The 15,574-nt window shown below is 41.8% G+C and overlaps 1 protein-coding gene across 4 annotated transcripts in view; it reads left to right on the top strand.

Moving 5' to 3' along the window:
- The window catches only part of DPYD (dihydropyrimidine dehydrogenase), a 548,339-nt gene that overhangs the window by 152,230 nt on the left and 380,535 nt on the right, over nt 1-15,574 (top strand). For all 4 annotated transcript variants that reach the window (XM_024570281.3, XM_053915805.1, XM_045203652.3 and 1 more), the window contains 2 exons: nt 4,749-4,945; nt 9,800-9,881. In XM_024570281.3, coding sequence (XP_024426049.2) covers nt 4,749-4,945; nt 9,800-9,881 — 279 coding nt within the window. The remainder of the gene's footprint in view (nt 1-4,748; nt 4,946-9,799; nt 9,882-15,574) is intronic.

Genomic DNA, 15,574 nt, shown 5'->3' with positions numbered 1-15,574 from the left:
CGTCACCGCTAGCATAGCCCACGGTGTCTCTGGCTGCCCCTGTGTCCTCAGCCAGTGGAGCAGGGACCGCCTGACCTTGGACCCCAGCCTGGAGCACACACCTGAGTGACCGGCAAAGTCTGAGCAGCATGTGGGTGTGAGGACAATGATGCAGAAGGTAGCAGTGAGCCCCAGGGAGCTTACTGCTCAGGGAGAAAGAAAAGCAAGCCAATGACAGTGGAGTGCTAAGGGAGCAGCGAGACCATGGGTGGGAAACCTCCTAGGTGGCCTCACAGGGAGGGAGGGGGAGTCGAGAAAGTGAGGTGTAAGCTGGTCCTGAGAGGTGTCCTCCGACCCAGCTGAGGCAGGTGTGGGCGAGGGTCCGTCGCAGAGCAAACCCTGAGCACACCCTGCAGGCAGAGGGCCCGCACTGGGTTGGAACTGGCCTGGGAGCTGGGTGGGGTCAGTGAAGTCCTTCCTAACAGAGCCATACACTGTGTTTCAAATCATGTTCAGTCAACTTCCACCCTTTGAGCTGCAGCAGCAGCTCAAATGTGGCATCTTGTGTGTCCGTAGTGGAAGTATGAACTATGATGTCAGAATAACTACTCAGGAATCGGTCCGTTGTCTATAAAATGAACCCCCACACCTCACTCGGAAGGTGGTTAGGAGTGGAGATACACATTTGAGCACTTAGGAGAGTTACTTTATAGAGAGAAGGTGTTCATACCAGGAAGTCACCACTCATTCATTCAGTCTCCACAATAAATTGCTGAAGGCATGATGACTCTCTCACTTGTAGAGGTGATGTTCGGGAGGTGGTGGTCTCCACGGCGACAGGTGCCGTTTGCTCAGATGTGGCTCAGGTTTATCTTTCCTCCATTCTGAGTAAGTTTGCTCCCCCTCACGAGTTCAAAGTGAACCATACCCGTGACTGACTGTAATTCCTTGTTTTTATATTGAAGACACACGAGCCCTCTTTTGCCCAGGAAGCTGCCCACTGGAGGGTCTCTGTTTGCCGCCTCCTCCCGGTGCCATTAGACGCCAGACTGAAGTGGAAAAGGACTGGAACCGCGTGTTCTGGTCTTCAAGTCGCACAGTGTTTGCACCAGGCCAGAGGGGCCTCCCAATACCGCTGATTTTCACAACAAGGAAATAATGAAGTGACATCGTGAGGGTTATTGGTACATGAGCAATTTCAGGAACCGAAAATTTGCTGCTGCGTCAGGTGTTCCTTATTTCTGATACATCTGAGACGTGGTCTCCGCTTCGGTGCCCTGTTTTAATTGTAAAGAAGCCTGTCAGGTAGCCCAAGAATATTTCTTCTCAAAGGATGAGTGCCGTGAATAGTGTGTACTCAGTATCTCCTTTGACTTCTTTTACAAAAGGAAGCAAGTCTCAAAGAAAATTACACAGAAGCATCTTGTAGAAGGCATGTAATTGGAGGTAACTCACTTTCAGATGCACAAATAACAATCTCCATTCACGTATTCGAAAGGTAGCCAGACTCTCATACTGCTAATTAAATAAGTCAAAGAAACCAGCAAAAATGAAAATCAATATATTATTTTTATTAATGTTTCTTAGACCTACACTGAAGAAATCATCTCTCTTTAGAGATCAGCAGAAATTGTTTTATTTTATAATGAAATCAAGTTAAATACTCGAAAAACTATAACCTTCTGAAGAGGTATGCAGGCTACAACCACCCTTTCGTGACTCATCCTTCAGCTCGTAGAGATATTCCAAAATTTCCAAAAATATTATTTGTCGTGATTTACTTATAGTTTATTTTTGCTATTGCTTGGTTAATAAGAACAAGCAGATTAATTGCGGACTAATTATAACTACCAAACATTTGTGTTTATTTTTATTGTGGACCGTTTTAGAAAGCAAGAAAGATTACAGTGAGCGCTACCCTCAAATTAGAATTGGTAAATACCCTTGCACTTGCCAAGTTATGTCTTTTCGTGGAGAGAGCCCTGTATAATGATTTGAGAATCACCCTCCTTCCAGCTCCAGAGTGTGAGGAGGCTGGTGGGGTGGGTAGGAATCCCATGGTCCTCTCTGTTGTTTTATCTTTCCATTTTTAAAGTCAGGAGAATCTCTCCCGTGTCTCAAAGTAATATGAAAATTATGGAGAAAAACACTCGTGAAGTCAGTTCAGACTGATGAGAGAAAAGCACTTTCCAGCTAAGTGAAAGGTCAGAGGTCACAGGGTTCACTTAGAAGGAGCCGTCCCCTGTCACCAAGGAGGAGCTGTCTCTCCGGGGCCATGGTGACCCTCTGGTGGAAGCCTGCCGCTGGGGTTCAAGCGTTCTGAAACTCATTTGCATCTTGTCGGAGGCCTCCTGTGTGGTCGAGTTCCATGCCCGGGGGTTACAGACAGGAGAAAGAACCCTCGGGTCCCTTCAGACCTGCAGGGAACGTCAGGTTATAAACTGCGCTGTTAAGTGAAAAGAGTTCGCAAAGCCCATAGCAGAGTGCCTAGCAGGCAGCCAGCACTCAGCGACTGGCAGCTAAATGACTTCAACAGCGGAAAACCTGGTCACAAGCCCCCAGGGAGCTCCCACGGGGCCGGTCAGGACCCTCCTCTTTGGTGTTGATAACAGAGTGCTTGGTATACTGCAGGGTCTGTAAAGGGGGTTATGTGCACATTACTGATGAAAAATAAAGTAATAGTCCAAGTGCTCCAGCGTTGGTAGGGCGCGGGACACCTTGGAGAGGACTAAGTGTGAGAAACTTTCATGGGTCACAGGGTCGTGCTCCTGCGAACTCAGAAGAGTTTCTCAGGTCACGGAGTAGCGTGGTAGGAAACCAGAGGTGCTGGAGTGTGTTTCCAAACACTTCCTAGCAGTCGGTGGTTTGTCCATTTGATGTAATGTATTCAGTGTAACAACCAGCTTTTGTTGTTAATAAATTGACTGTTGTAAGTGTGGTAGGCTTAGGAGAGGTAAATTCATGTAATACGGTTTTAGTTACACATTTGCTATTGAAATCATATGTACGTGTTATGTATCTGTGTGTGTGTGTGTGTGTGTGTGTGTGTGTGTGTATATATATATATATATATATATATATGTTGAGGATCACTATAAAAATTTGACAGCAACAGTGTTTAAGAATTCTGGAGTCTAATAGCCTTGAGATAAAGCCCTTAGGATGTGAACTGGGCCATAGTTTCAGCATCGGAGAAATGGAAGTAGCAGCTGTATCTTTGTAACAGGGTGGTTGAAACTAAGCGAGGTTATGTGGGGGGTGCAACCCACAGCCCGTGGGATGGCTGTGAGTGCGGCCCCACACAAAATCGTAAATGTACTTAAAACCTTTTGGGATTTTTTTGCTCATCAGTTTTTGTTAGTGTTTGTGTATTTAGTGTGTGGCCCAAGACAACTCCTCTTCTTCCAGTGTGGCCCAGAGACGCCCAAAGGCTGGCCACCTTTGATAGACAGGCTACCTGCCTGCCTTAGCTTAAAGGCAGGCAGGTAGCCTGTGCTCACTGCATGCTGGCCTCATTATGGTTATGGGAGAACACACGTCGGGTATGCTTTTCAGTGTTTCTTTTACCGTTGCCCGTACATTTCTTCTGCAAGTGTCTGTGTTTCGCCTTCTCATTTGAACGGCACTTTCCTTCTGAACAGAACTGTCGGTAGAAGATACTTTCTTTCATTGCTCAAAAAACACTGTTTTCTTGTCTTCTGACTCCCACCCATCCTTTTGAGAGGAAAACTGTCAAACCTTTCTTCGCTCACCAACAGGACTGTGTCTTTATTCTTTGGCTGTTTTCAATGCTTTGTGTGGTTTTTTTTTAAACTGTGATTAACAGAAGTTTTGCTGCATGTGTGAGTTACTTTATATTGACCTTGTCTGACCTTTTAAAGCTTCTTGAATTTGTGCCCTGATGTCTTTCATTAACTTGGAAACATTCTTGGTCTGTTTCTCTTAGAGTATTGTTTTTGCCTCATTCTCTGTCACCTGCCCTTTCATGATTTCAGCTCTGCACACATTAGACCTGTTTCTGCTGCCCTCTTTGCCCTGTTCCTTTCTGTGCGTTTCTTTCTGTGCTTTGGCCTGGATAGACTTCAGTGACCCGTCTTCAGCTCACTAGTTCCTCAGTGCTCACCTGTCCAATCTGCTGTTACATACATTTACTTCAATTTTAACTGTAATTTTGCACTTTTTCCTTCTAAAATTTCATATATGTGTGTGTGTGTGTGTGTGTGTGTGTATAGGTTTTTTAAAAACAAATTTCAGGTTCCTGGGAAAGTTCACATTCTTATGTATTTTTTTAACATATTTATCATGGTTATTCCAAAAATCTATGTTTGATAACTACACTTAGTAGATTCTGTATGCATCTCTATTTTCTTAGCTCTTGGAAGATGTTAGTTTTGGGCTGGTAGCAGGCCCAGGCTGTTTGATCAAAAGCCAGTGAGGGCAATTCACGTTCATTCCAAACGGGCCGAGCGGACCCAGGCTGGTCGCTTGTCTCCTTCTGGTTTCCCCACTGGAGAGAGGGGCCCTCCCGAGCTGTGGGCTTCAGCTCCACCTAGGGGAGGGGTGTCCCTAGCAAGGAATTTCAAAGGTTGAGAAGAAGTTGGTCAAGGTAATTTGTCACCTACTTGACCCCATACAGCTTCTTAAAAAAAAAAAAAAGTATTGCTTATTTCTATTAAAAAACACAAATGCATTTAAAATATTTTTTTAAATGTTTGCGGATGTAAAAGTGAGTTTAAAAATCTTAACCATAGCAACTGATATCTGCACAGGTGTTCAAGGCAATGAATATACCACAAATCAGGAACCCGGCTCTGCCTCCCCCAGAGGAAATGCCTGAGGCCTACTCGGCGAAGATGGCTCTGTTTGGCGCTGGGCCTGCCAGTATAAGCTGTGCTTCCTTTTTGGCTCGACTAGGCTACTCTGACATCACTCTATTTGAAAAACAAGAATACGTCGGTGGTTTAAGGTAATGCCTACATTGGTTTCGTGTTTATGGTATCAAAAATCATGGGGTAAAACAATTATGAATATTGTTGGTTCGTAATCATATAGGAACTTCAGGCTCACAGATGGTATTTTAAATGTTCTTTTTCCAAATGCTCAAATTTTGATTTTGTTATTCAGTTTGAATTTGCAGTTGGCTTTAAGCAATATTTATTTTAAAATTTCTCTGTCTCATTCTGTGAATTTAAGAGAAATCTCAGCAAAATATTTTATGGATAAAGGAACCAATGATAGGAAACCTTATTTTATCCCTGTGAATCTTTCCTTTAATGAAGATATATCTGGAAATTATGGAAATTGGAGATGGGGAAAACCTAGTTCCACAGAATATTGGGCAATTCATTTTGTTGTGTAACAGACATACTGTCCTGCTCCCATATTTTCAGTTTTATATTTGATTCTGTTGGAGTCTACTAAAAATGTTTCATTGCAGTGTACCTCATAAATACCATAAATACAAAAAAAGTGTTTGATATTAACCTGTATGATTATTATATACCAAGATTCAGTCACGTGGTCTTTATTTCCACGAAGAATAGTAATACATTGAAATGGAAAATGTTCATTTTGTATCAGTGACTTTCAGATATTGAAGCTGAGCCTAGACATTGGATGGAGTTTACTTTATTTAAAATATGTGGAACTCAATAGTGAACATAGATTGCATTTATGACCATAAAGAAATGAAATTTATTACGAGGAAGGAGTGAATGTTGCTTAAAATATTTGGTGTAAAAATGAGAAACTATTTGGGCAGTAAGTGAATAATATTACTGAATTTATTGTTATTTTCCTAAATGTCTCATCTTGGCATCAGAAAGAAATGCATTTTAAAATACAACCATTTTGCTTATCTGTTGCTATGCTTAACATTAAATTTTGGTGGTTACTCAACTGGTATTTAAACAGCACATTTTTCATATTTAATAATCACAAAGAATAAATTTAATCAAGTTAGAGCCCAAATCTGTGCTTATGTTTTATAATACCAGAAAAAATGAGTGTCACTAAATGTAAACATTTCAATATTGGTCAAAAACAGTATGGTTAAAACAAAGATAACCATTCATTAATCGAAAACTATTTGAATCATCCAGCAAATATATTCCATCAATGGAAGACCCATAAAAGTAGGTATGAAACACAACCTGATTGTTAATAAATAATTATTTTTCTATATGAAGTTTCATCACTGTGAGTTTTACAGGATCGCATGTATTTTATAAATTTCTTTACCCTGGAAAGTAAAAACCTAACATATGATTGTGCTGGAATGAGTTGGGCTATCTTTTATAATGGCATTTTACTGTGGCTTTATGAATTTGGAGAAACATAAGGTATTAGCAATATATATATAAGCACTGTACATTTTTTTCAATTATACACATCAACAAATATATGAGCTAATTTAAAAAATATGAACTTAATTGTTGTATACCCTCGTAGACGAGGAAAAATCTTTTTGTCCCTTAATTGCATTTGCACGAGAAGCCGCAAATGGAACGAGCCCTGTTTATGAATTCTCTGTTGACAGCTTTGCTAGATTATTATGGTTGTCAGCGTCTCTCCCTTTTAACTCAAATGCGGGATAGACATTTCTAAATCATATAAATTGGCACTAAACTTGTGTTTTTATATATTTGCTGAACATTTTCAAGTGGGGCAGATTTCCCTGGATTAATGACTAAACATGTTACTTTTTTAAAAAAATTCTTTTTTGATTTATTTCCTTTTCTTTGTCTTTGACTCTTCCCGGTACCGAGGGACAGAATGAAGTGTTTTGTCGGGCTCTTTTGGACCGTCCCATGGCACAGAGAGGCATTATGCGCCTCCGTTACAGACTTACAAATACTGACTCTGGACTTCAGCCAGAATTACAGCCACAACACTTTCCCGTTAATTTATTTTCTCACTCACAGATGTCTCTCCCTCTCGTACCTTCACAGGGGCTAGAAACGATTACATTAGCTTTGTATTTGAAATCAATTGCTTAAAGAGGTGGTGTCAAATTGTATCTTTCTTTCTCCTTTTCATCCAAATAGATTCTTTCATCCCTGGTAAATCGGGGTCCCAACAACTCCTTACAAAATCACTGGAGTTGGTGAAGGAGACCCAGGACTTAATCCCTATTGTATTGAACACAACCAATTGATTATTTTTGGACGTTGCAACTGATTTATAAAAAAATAAGCGGCAGTTTTGCTTTCCTCCAACTGTGGCTTCTTTGTTCAGGACATGAGTTTGAAGTGGTTAAAGGGCTTGCTATTATAATGACAAGGATAAATAAAGAGGGTGTTAACAGGCTTTAAGACACACACACACACACACACACACACACACACAAATCTCTCTCCATGCCCATCAAGACAGGGTGACTTTCAGTGTCCACAGACAATCCATGACATTTGCACAAAACTTAGCCCTTGTACAGAGGTTCAGATTCGCCCATGGCCACACAACTCTGAAGCTCTGAGGCTGGAAGTGCCTAAGTGTTTGTTGGAGTCCAATGTCCAATGATTATTCCTGGAGTGTCATCTCTTCCCGTGTCCAGCCACCCTTCTGCTCTCGGAGCCTGTGCCTTCACCTCCACGCGGGGATAAACCTGTTCCTTCCTTGCTGTCGGTGACTGTGTAAAGGTCACATAAAATAGGACATGAAAGTGGTTTGTGAAAAAAAAAAAAAAAAGAAAAGCAAAACAAAACTAAACAAACTTAGCCCTTGAAGGTATAGGGAGGAAGCAACTTCCTCTACCCTCTTCGGTTCAGTGGCTGGGCCTGTGAAATAAGCCGGAAAGGGACAGATGGGCAGAGAAGCAGAGTTGATTGACGTGTGTGACGGGCATGTACGGGGGAGAGCTCAGTGGCACGGGGCAGATCAGAACTTGCGGTTTACGCAGCGTGTCTACGAAGAGCAGTTGGTTTCCGGGGAAGTGACGAGTCAGAGGGGAGGGTGTCTGGGTCGGCATGTTGTGGGAGCGTCTCGGGGAGACCAGGGTTACTCAGGTTTGCGGTGTTAGAGCCCCCTGAGAGCCCCTCCGTGCTGAGTGTCTGGTGGGGATCAGAGTTCTGCCCTTCCTGGCACGGGAAGGGAGACACACCTGTGCAGGCTTAAGTCCTGCGGGTGGGCAGGTAGTAGTGGGCAGAGAGCGTTTTGGATCGTCTCCGCTTCTTTTCAGTTGCTTTGAGCTCAAAATAACCCTTATGGCAAAGTGAGATTTTGGGGGTGGAATACTCTGATAGGCCCCAAAGCCCAGGGCTCTGGGTGCCCCAGCACGGCATCCACCCTTGAGGTGTGGGCTGAAGTTCCCGCATCAGCTGGAGAGATTCTCATCACAGACCCAGGCCTGAATCCCTTCTTACCTGTAATCTCGCGTCCTAACTAGATAGAGATGCTCTTTCAGCTAAGGCCTTGATTTCACTGTAATACTGAGCATTTTCTGTCTCTCAGAGTGTGGTGCCTTGCTGATTGTTGGATGTCTAGAAATTAATTGAATAATCAAGTTCTTAAGCCACCACACAATGAAAAGGCTGCCTTTGCACTTTGGAAGGTCCAGTAGTTTTATCTTCAGCAATTGTTTACTTATAATTTAATCTCCTAATGGCTTGGATAAAGCTCTCTTACTCCATGTGTTACATTCTGTTGCAGTTATCTGTTTTTGGAACTTTCTCCAACAGAATGAGGGCTTTTTACAAGTGGGCATTGGGTAAAATTCACCATCAAGTCACAGTAGCTAACCCTGTACACAACACTTTGTAAATGCGTGTTGAATGAAAAAATAAATGAATGAATGAAAAACACATTTGTGAATATATATATAGCCTTTTTATTGTTGTAGGACACTGAAGAGTTATTTTTGCTTACCTTGAATTATCTAAGCTACAACAGCATTGAAATGATTATATTTTAGGAACCATTTTCTGTTCGTTTGTTTTACTTTGTTTTCAGTGCAGATAGTGAGCCAGGGCTAATATTCCTGATTCATGACGGTGTGCTTTGGGGGCACTTACTGCTTTCATAGAAGAAGCTGGGTTTGCTGTGAACACATTCGTTAGATCACCTAGAACTAGAACTTGTGTTGTCGGAAACAGCATAGTAACACGCAGTTACGGATTTGAACTTGAACGAGCCAGAGCAGCAATTTTCAACCTTTTTGATCTCACGGTGCATAAACTCATGGCTCAAATTCTGTGGTACACCAAAAAATACGGTTTTTGCCAACCTGATAAAAAAAAATAGGTGTCATTTTGATTCATTCACACCAGATGGCTATTGTCAGTTTTTAAAATTTCGCAGTCTCAGGGAACACAGAGGTCAGTGCCCCTGACTGAAGAGTCGGTGGCTGCATGTTTTACCAATTCTTGTGTCACACCAGTTGGAAACCACTGCGCTGCAGGTATACTTACGGAATATATATAAAGGTATGCATATATGTATATTAGACATTTATACTTTCAACCAATTTTTGGTGTTTAAGATTGCTTTTGTAGAAATTTCTTATAAAATTATTAGTAGGTAAATCGACTAAGTACTTTAATAAACTTGCAGCTTTGGAAATGCTTTTGGCCAATTTTCTTTTGTTTTTTTTCCGTTGTTTACATTTATTTATCTTCACCTCAGTTTCCACTTTTCCTCCTGTTGCCCATATAATATTTCCTCTTGCACATAAAGATGTGGGTGTCCCCACTGGCCTCAGGTTGTGTGATATGTAAAGGCCCTTAGAAGAGATCTGTAGTCCTTTAGTATTGATCAGAAAGACACGTTGCATTTTTAAGACTGGTAATTTTTCAACAAATGCTTTTTTTTTTCCCCTCCCCAGTTCTTCTGAAATCCCTCAGTTCCGGCTGCCATTTGATGTAGTGAATTTCGAGGTTGAGCTGATGAAGGACCTTGGTGTGAAGGTAAATGAAAATTAAAATATGTACATACCATTCAAAGGGAAAGGAGTACGCTCCACACTAAAGATGAACAGCAAAATCTCACCCGTTTTAGGCAACAACAATTAAAAGCTGCACCAGGCAGCAGCCGAAAGATGCTTCCCCTTGCTCAGGGCGTTTGTCTGTCTCGTGTCCGAACGCCACCAGCCCGGGAAAGGGCGATCAATAGCGCTCACCTGGCAGCCCGCGTGTGATTAATTGTCTGCAGGAGACAAATTCCTCACTTGCTGTAGGGGTTCAGTGCAGCTGATAGAGGGATTTGGTTCCTTTAATCACGTTGTTTATTCTTCCCCCTCATGCAAGTTGCGTGCGCTCTGGAGCGTTCACATTTCACAATGTGGAGTGTAATTTCTTACAGAGGCTTATTTTGCTTATTACATGAATCACGTTGGTGGTGTTAATGTGATAATCCCTTCTCAACATAAACAATGGATCGGTGTGGCAGAAAGCACAGCTTTGTATTTTTCAAACATTGGGGTGTTCTTTTAAAGATGGTCAAAAGTTGAAAATTATCCTTTTAGTGTACAGCCTTAGATCTCCCTGTTCTTCTCTATTATTTAAGGGCTTTGCACTCTCGCTGTTCCTTTGAACATATTGCTGTTTTTTTTGTTTCAGAAGTGTTGATTTTCTGTAACAGACCTAACACAGCACAGAAATAAAGAACTATGTTTTACATAATACATTCTGCAAGCACATGCAAATATATTTTGAAAAGTGATTAACCAATGACTCGTGGCTCTTGCATTTAGAAATAAAAATAATCACTAAAAAGGGAAACACTGAAAACATTATTTTGTGCTCTCGCACTTTTAATTACATTTTATCTGGCAGCAGTTTGGCACTGAAACACTTACACGTAATCACTAAACATGGGCCTTACAGCAAGAGCACAAACTGTGTGAAAACGCAGGGTCCAAAGCAGATTATTTAAGAACAATTATTTGCACTTGAAAGATATATTTTGAAAAGTTCGCTAAATATCCTCTACTTTGAATACAAGTTCATGACCTAAATCTCATTGAATAAGGTCATGATTATTTATTGAGACTTCAAAGGAATATACTAGGTGTGGAAGATTGAAAATTAATCAGAAATTAAGGTACTTCTAAGTGCATCTTCATTGCATTCAACATTTGCCTTACCAGGGCGTACAGATCACTCTTATTAGGTGACTCTCCAAAGGACATGGCCAGTGTGCCCAGTGTCAGCAAGCAGTTTTGCGGCGTGATGCTGCTTCCTGATTTTATAGTCGGGGAACCTGGGCCAAGTCGACACCGCTAGTCTTGGTCAGTATTGTTCACAGGCAAACACATGGCACTGCCGTTTGGGTAAAACAAACGTGTCTGATTACCTATGCAGAGAATATCTGGAAAGACAAGAAGGTGATGTAGCACAGAATGCCTACGGCACAGGGGGCAAACACAAGGCCTGGGTGCCGAACCCGGCCCTCCACCATGTTGTGTCCAGCCAGGCACCTTGTTTCTACCCCGCGGCAGCGCCGAGCTCCTGGTCCCTGGTTAAGGAGCAGTGACATTTATACAGTCCTACAGTTAACATTCGGCCCTTTGAAGGAACCGCACCATGAGACTTATGTGGCCCCCATGACAATGAGTTGGACACCCCTGGCCTAGAGGAAGCTATGGTAAGGATTTACCAGCTTTTTGCACATTTGCATATTAAACCCGATGAATTTATTATATTATCAAGAAAACATTAGAGCGTAAATTAAAGAGGAGGTTACTCCTACTTTCTTCACATTCAGTTGTTTTAAGATACGAAGCAGATAGAGTGTTTGGACTGGCTTTGTAAGCAGTCCCTTGCTCGCACCAGTGTGAGGACAAGGGGCAGTGAGCTGTGCTCCCGCCGTGGAGAGCTTGCGTCCACGGATGCTCCAGTGTCACGACCTGCCAACCTTGGCCGGGAGGGGACACGCTCTGTACAGTGGCGTCCACGTGCCACCTCCCTTTCCTCCTCAGCAGAGGCTGCCTCACCGGCCCCCTGTTCGGACCTCTCAGTTAACATTTCGTGCTGTCGAGGTCACAGTGACTTTCAGGCAGTGAAAGGAACTGGGCTTTAGGTCCACGCTAGTTCACTCCTCTGTGGAACCGGACACGTTCTCATTATGTATACATGTTCTCGTGCGTGTGCAGAATATGGCATGTTGTAATTATGCATGCAAGTACCTGTGTGTGTGTGTGTTTGACTTTAGGACTAGCATTATCTTGGTTATTATTTGAGTTTTTTTCTCTAATGCGTTTGTTTCATTTCTTCAACAAATCATTATGGAGAACTTGCTTCTGCCAAGTAGGGTGCAAAGGGCTAGTCTAGAACCATCCTTCTTTCGAGCTCTAGTCCTGTATTCCTGATGGTTTAATGAACACATCTGTCACCCAAATAACATAAACTCATCATACCCTCAACCGAGGTCATTCATCATCTTCACTCCCAACCATGTTCTTTAGCTAAATTTCCTATTGAATTATTTCAATTTATTTCATATGTAATGGCTTGATAGATTGGCTCTTGTTAAAACTAAGATGAATTTTCCAAGTCAACTCTGGTGTCACAAGAAAATAATGAGAATGTTATCTGCTCTCTGTCTGTGCTCTATACATCATTTCCCTTCCACTACTTCATTGGCTGGGATTTCTAAGTATGTTTTGAAAGAGTGATGATTTGTGGTATCTTTCTGTTCTCCGAGATAGCATTTTTAATCCTATGGAATAAATGTTTTTTAGAGTTAGAATATTAACATTTTATTTAGTGCTCTTTATTTTGATGGCGAAGGTGTGTTAAATTTTTTGATGAATAAAAACCTATGTCAGTTAGCGTATTGAATTACATTAACCTTTGCCCACTAGAATACAGCCCCGCTCTGCCCTGCTTTATGGTGGCTGTGCGCACAGAACTAGACTTGTTTCCTTAGCGTTCTGGAACGCCCCCTTTCGCACTCTCTCACTGATGGCCTGGATATTAAAACCGGAAACACGGCAGGAAATGGTAAGATACTGTTGCTCTCCCCGAAGAGTGTCAAATCGACAGGCACCTTGCCTTTGTCTGACTCGCTTTATTGTTATCTTCTTCACGAACCGGGGTATTCACAGAATTATGCTAGCCTCCTAAAAATAGCCCTCCCAGCATTTAATTACCTTGTTGTTGGTAAGACTGTCATCTTGAGACTTACGTTAAATTTAAGGATTTTATCCTCCCGACCTGAAAGCCTTTCTATGAGACAGAAATTTGACCTTTTCCTTTTTTCACATGGTTATTAGACTTCTCACCTATTTTATTCTCATGTCTGTTTGGCTAATATGTATTTTCCTAGAAAAAATTGTTTCATTCAGAATTTTAAATTAATCAGCATAGATTTGAACATGTTATTCCAGCTACAATGAAAGGATCCTCTCTGTAGCTGTGATTATCTTTGCTTTTGCATTTCTAAGCTTGTACATTGTTTTCGTACCTTTTCTTCTTGATAGAACTGGGTAGTGGTTTGTGCAGTTAATGTATTCTTTAACAAAAACAGCTCTCAGAGTTTTATCATTCCTTGTTCACTAATTGCTCAGTTTATCTTTATTAATACTTTCCGCTATCCTTACACTGTACTTGTTATTCTTTTTTAACCTCTTGAGGTATGTATTTACTTAATTTTTATTTTTCTAGGTTGAATAATGAAACCCTTTAAAATTATTAATTTCTTTCCGAACAGACCCTTGCCAGCATCCATATGTTTGTATTACTATTATTACTGTGATTTTTCTTCAGGAATTCTAGTTTTTTCCCTTTTACACAGAGTTGTTTAGGATAATATTTTTACATAACATGATAGAATTCAAATTTTTATTTTTCTACATATGTGCAAGATATACAATTTTTTATTAGGTATTCTTAACTGATTTCACATCAAGGGGTCATTTCTGACAAAATAAAACTATTTTTTTCTTTAAAAGAAATAGCCTCTTAGCTGTTATCTTTTTCTAAAATCTCTCCATTTTATCATAAAAATTTTAATGCAGACTACTGCAAATTATTTTTAACTTTAGGTGGCCTTAAATAAACTCCCTGGTGACGCTTGTGCCAGGTGGTGTTACCAATCTTTTAGATTAAATGCTCTCTTTTGTTTGTTTTGCAATTCAGAATACGTAGATGTGAATATTTTGTTTCCTAGCATTGCTAGTATTTCTAATGGCTTTAATTTTTAAAGCTAATAATGTAATTCGGCATAAAGAGCTCGCATTTTTCTAAATAAATTTAAAACATATATATGCCATTTCTCAAAATATTTTGATAGAACTGTTTTGATTAAACTTAATTTGGAACCGCTGGGCATTTCCTGTGCTTTGAGATTTGAGTGAAAATACCTGACGGAGGTCTCTTCTGCGGAGCGCCGCCGGGCCAACCCAGCCGCCGTGGTCAGGGCTGGAGTCTCTTTCCTGGCCTCCTGTGTTCATCGTCTCGTTTTTCATCACGGTCATCTGAAGCAAGTGTTTTCCTTGTTAGAGGATGCTCTTGGAAAACTAACATAAACTCTTATGTCTGTGCCAGGAGAGAAATAGGGTAATAACAGCTGACAAATAATTGTCGTTTCTAAAGAAAGCTAAATATTTCAACACCTCTTCAAGCTCATGTTTTGCCCTAGAGATTTGGGAAATATTTTATCTCTTTGGCCAAATATCCTATCAGAAATACGTGAAGAGCATGAACATTATTTTCTGTGTATCTCTATACTGGGCCTCACATAGTTCATTTAAGGAAAGGGTACCACTCTGAAAACGGTTATAAACCTTTCTCCTGTGTTGTAAATATTCTGTACGTGAATCCATATTACGGATGTGTAAAGGAAGCCGGCATCAGTCCACAGTGGATAGGAGATGGGACTTACATTCAGCCCCTATTTTGGATTAGTAGTGACTCTTCCACTGAGATTGAAGTGGAATGAATTTCATTCTGAGCTTAGCTAGGAAGCTTGAGTCGGATGTTACTAAAGCCGCTGGAGGAAGGTATAGTATGTTCTACAATCCACATCCACAAATGATCGAGATGGCGAAATGTTACATGTATAAAAGTGCAGGGCCCCGAAGGTACAAAAACAGGAGCAAAATGCCCACCATGTGGCTTTTCAACCCCGTTTCTCTTTCACAAATGATGCTGGATTTCGCAGGGGTGCAGCCGCGGGAACGTTTTTGACGTCTCCCTGGTCTTGTGCCGCTCCTCCTGGCTGAGTGGTCCACATCGTCCGAGTCCTCCAGGCTTAGAAATACAGGCTTCGTAATACTTCAGCTTTGTCACAGTAGCCTTCTCCTGGCTCTTCGTCCCCGAGGGAAGGTCGCTGGGGGGCTGGCCCACGTTGGGGAGTCTGAGGTTGATTACAGGGAAATCTGACCGTGCAGTCAGTCCCCTGACTTGTCGCCGCGTCTCACAAGCTGCTCCTCTCCCCACTTTTCGAGACACAACCGCATAGTTTCACTCGTGTCCTTCCCCACTAGCACACACGACTGCCTGCCGGCGCGGGCGCAGGCCGCGGGAGCAGCAGCAGGTCTGCGCCTCCTTCCTGCCCGCCCCACACTCGGGCCACGTTCACTCCACCGGGTGGGGGAGCTGGGCCGTCTCCACGCTCCTTGTATAAAGCGCATGCGCCCCAGCTACAGAAAACTGCA

The sequence above is a fragment of the Desmodus rotundus genome, chromosome 12 (genome assembly GCF_022682495.2).
Source record: "Desmodus rotundus isolate HL8 chromosome 12, HLdesRot8A.1, whole genome shotgun sequence".
In the NCBI taxonomy this organism is placed as follows: Eukaryota; Metazoa; Chordata; class Mammalia; order Chiroptera; family Phyllostomidae; genus Desmodus; species Desmodus rotundus.
Note: the sequence above shows the minus strand (reverse complement) of the source record. Positions and strands in the feature narration are given on the sequence as shown.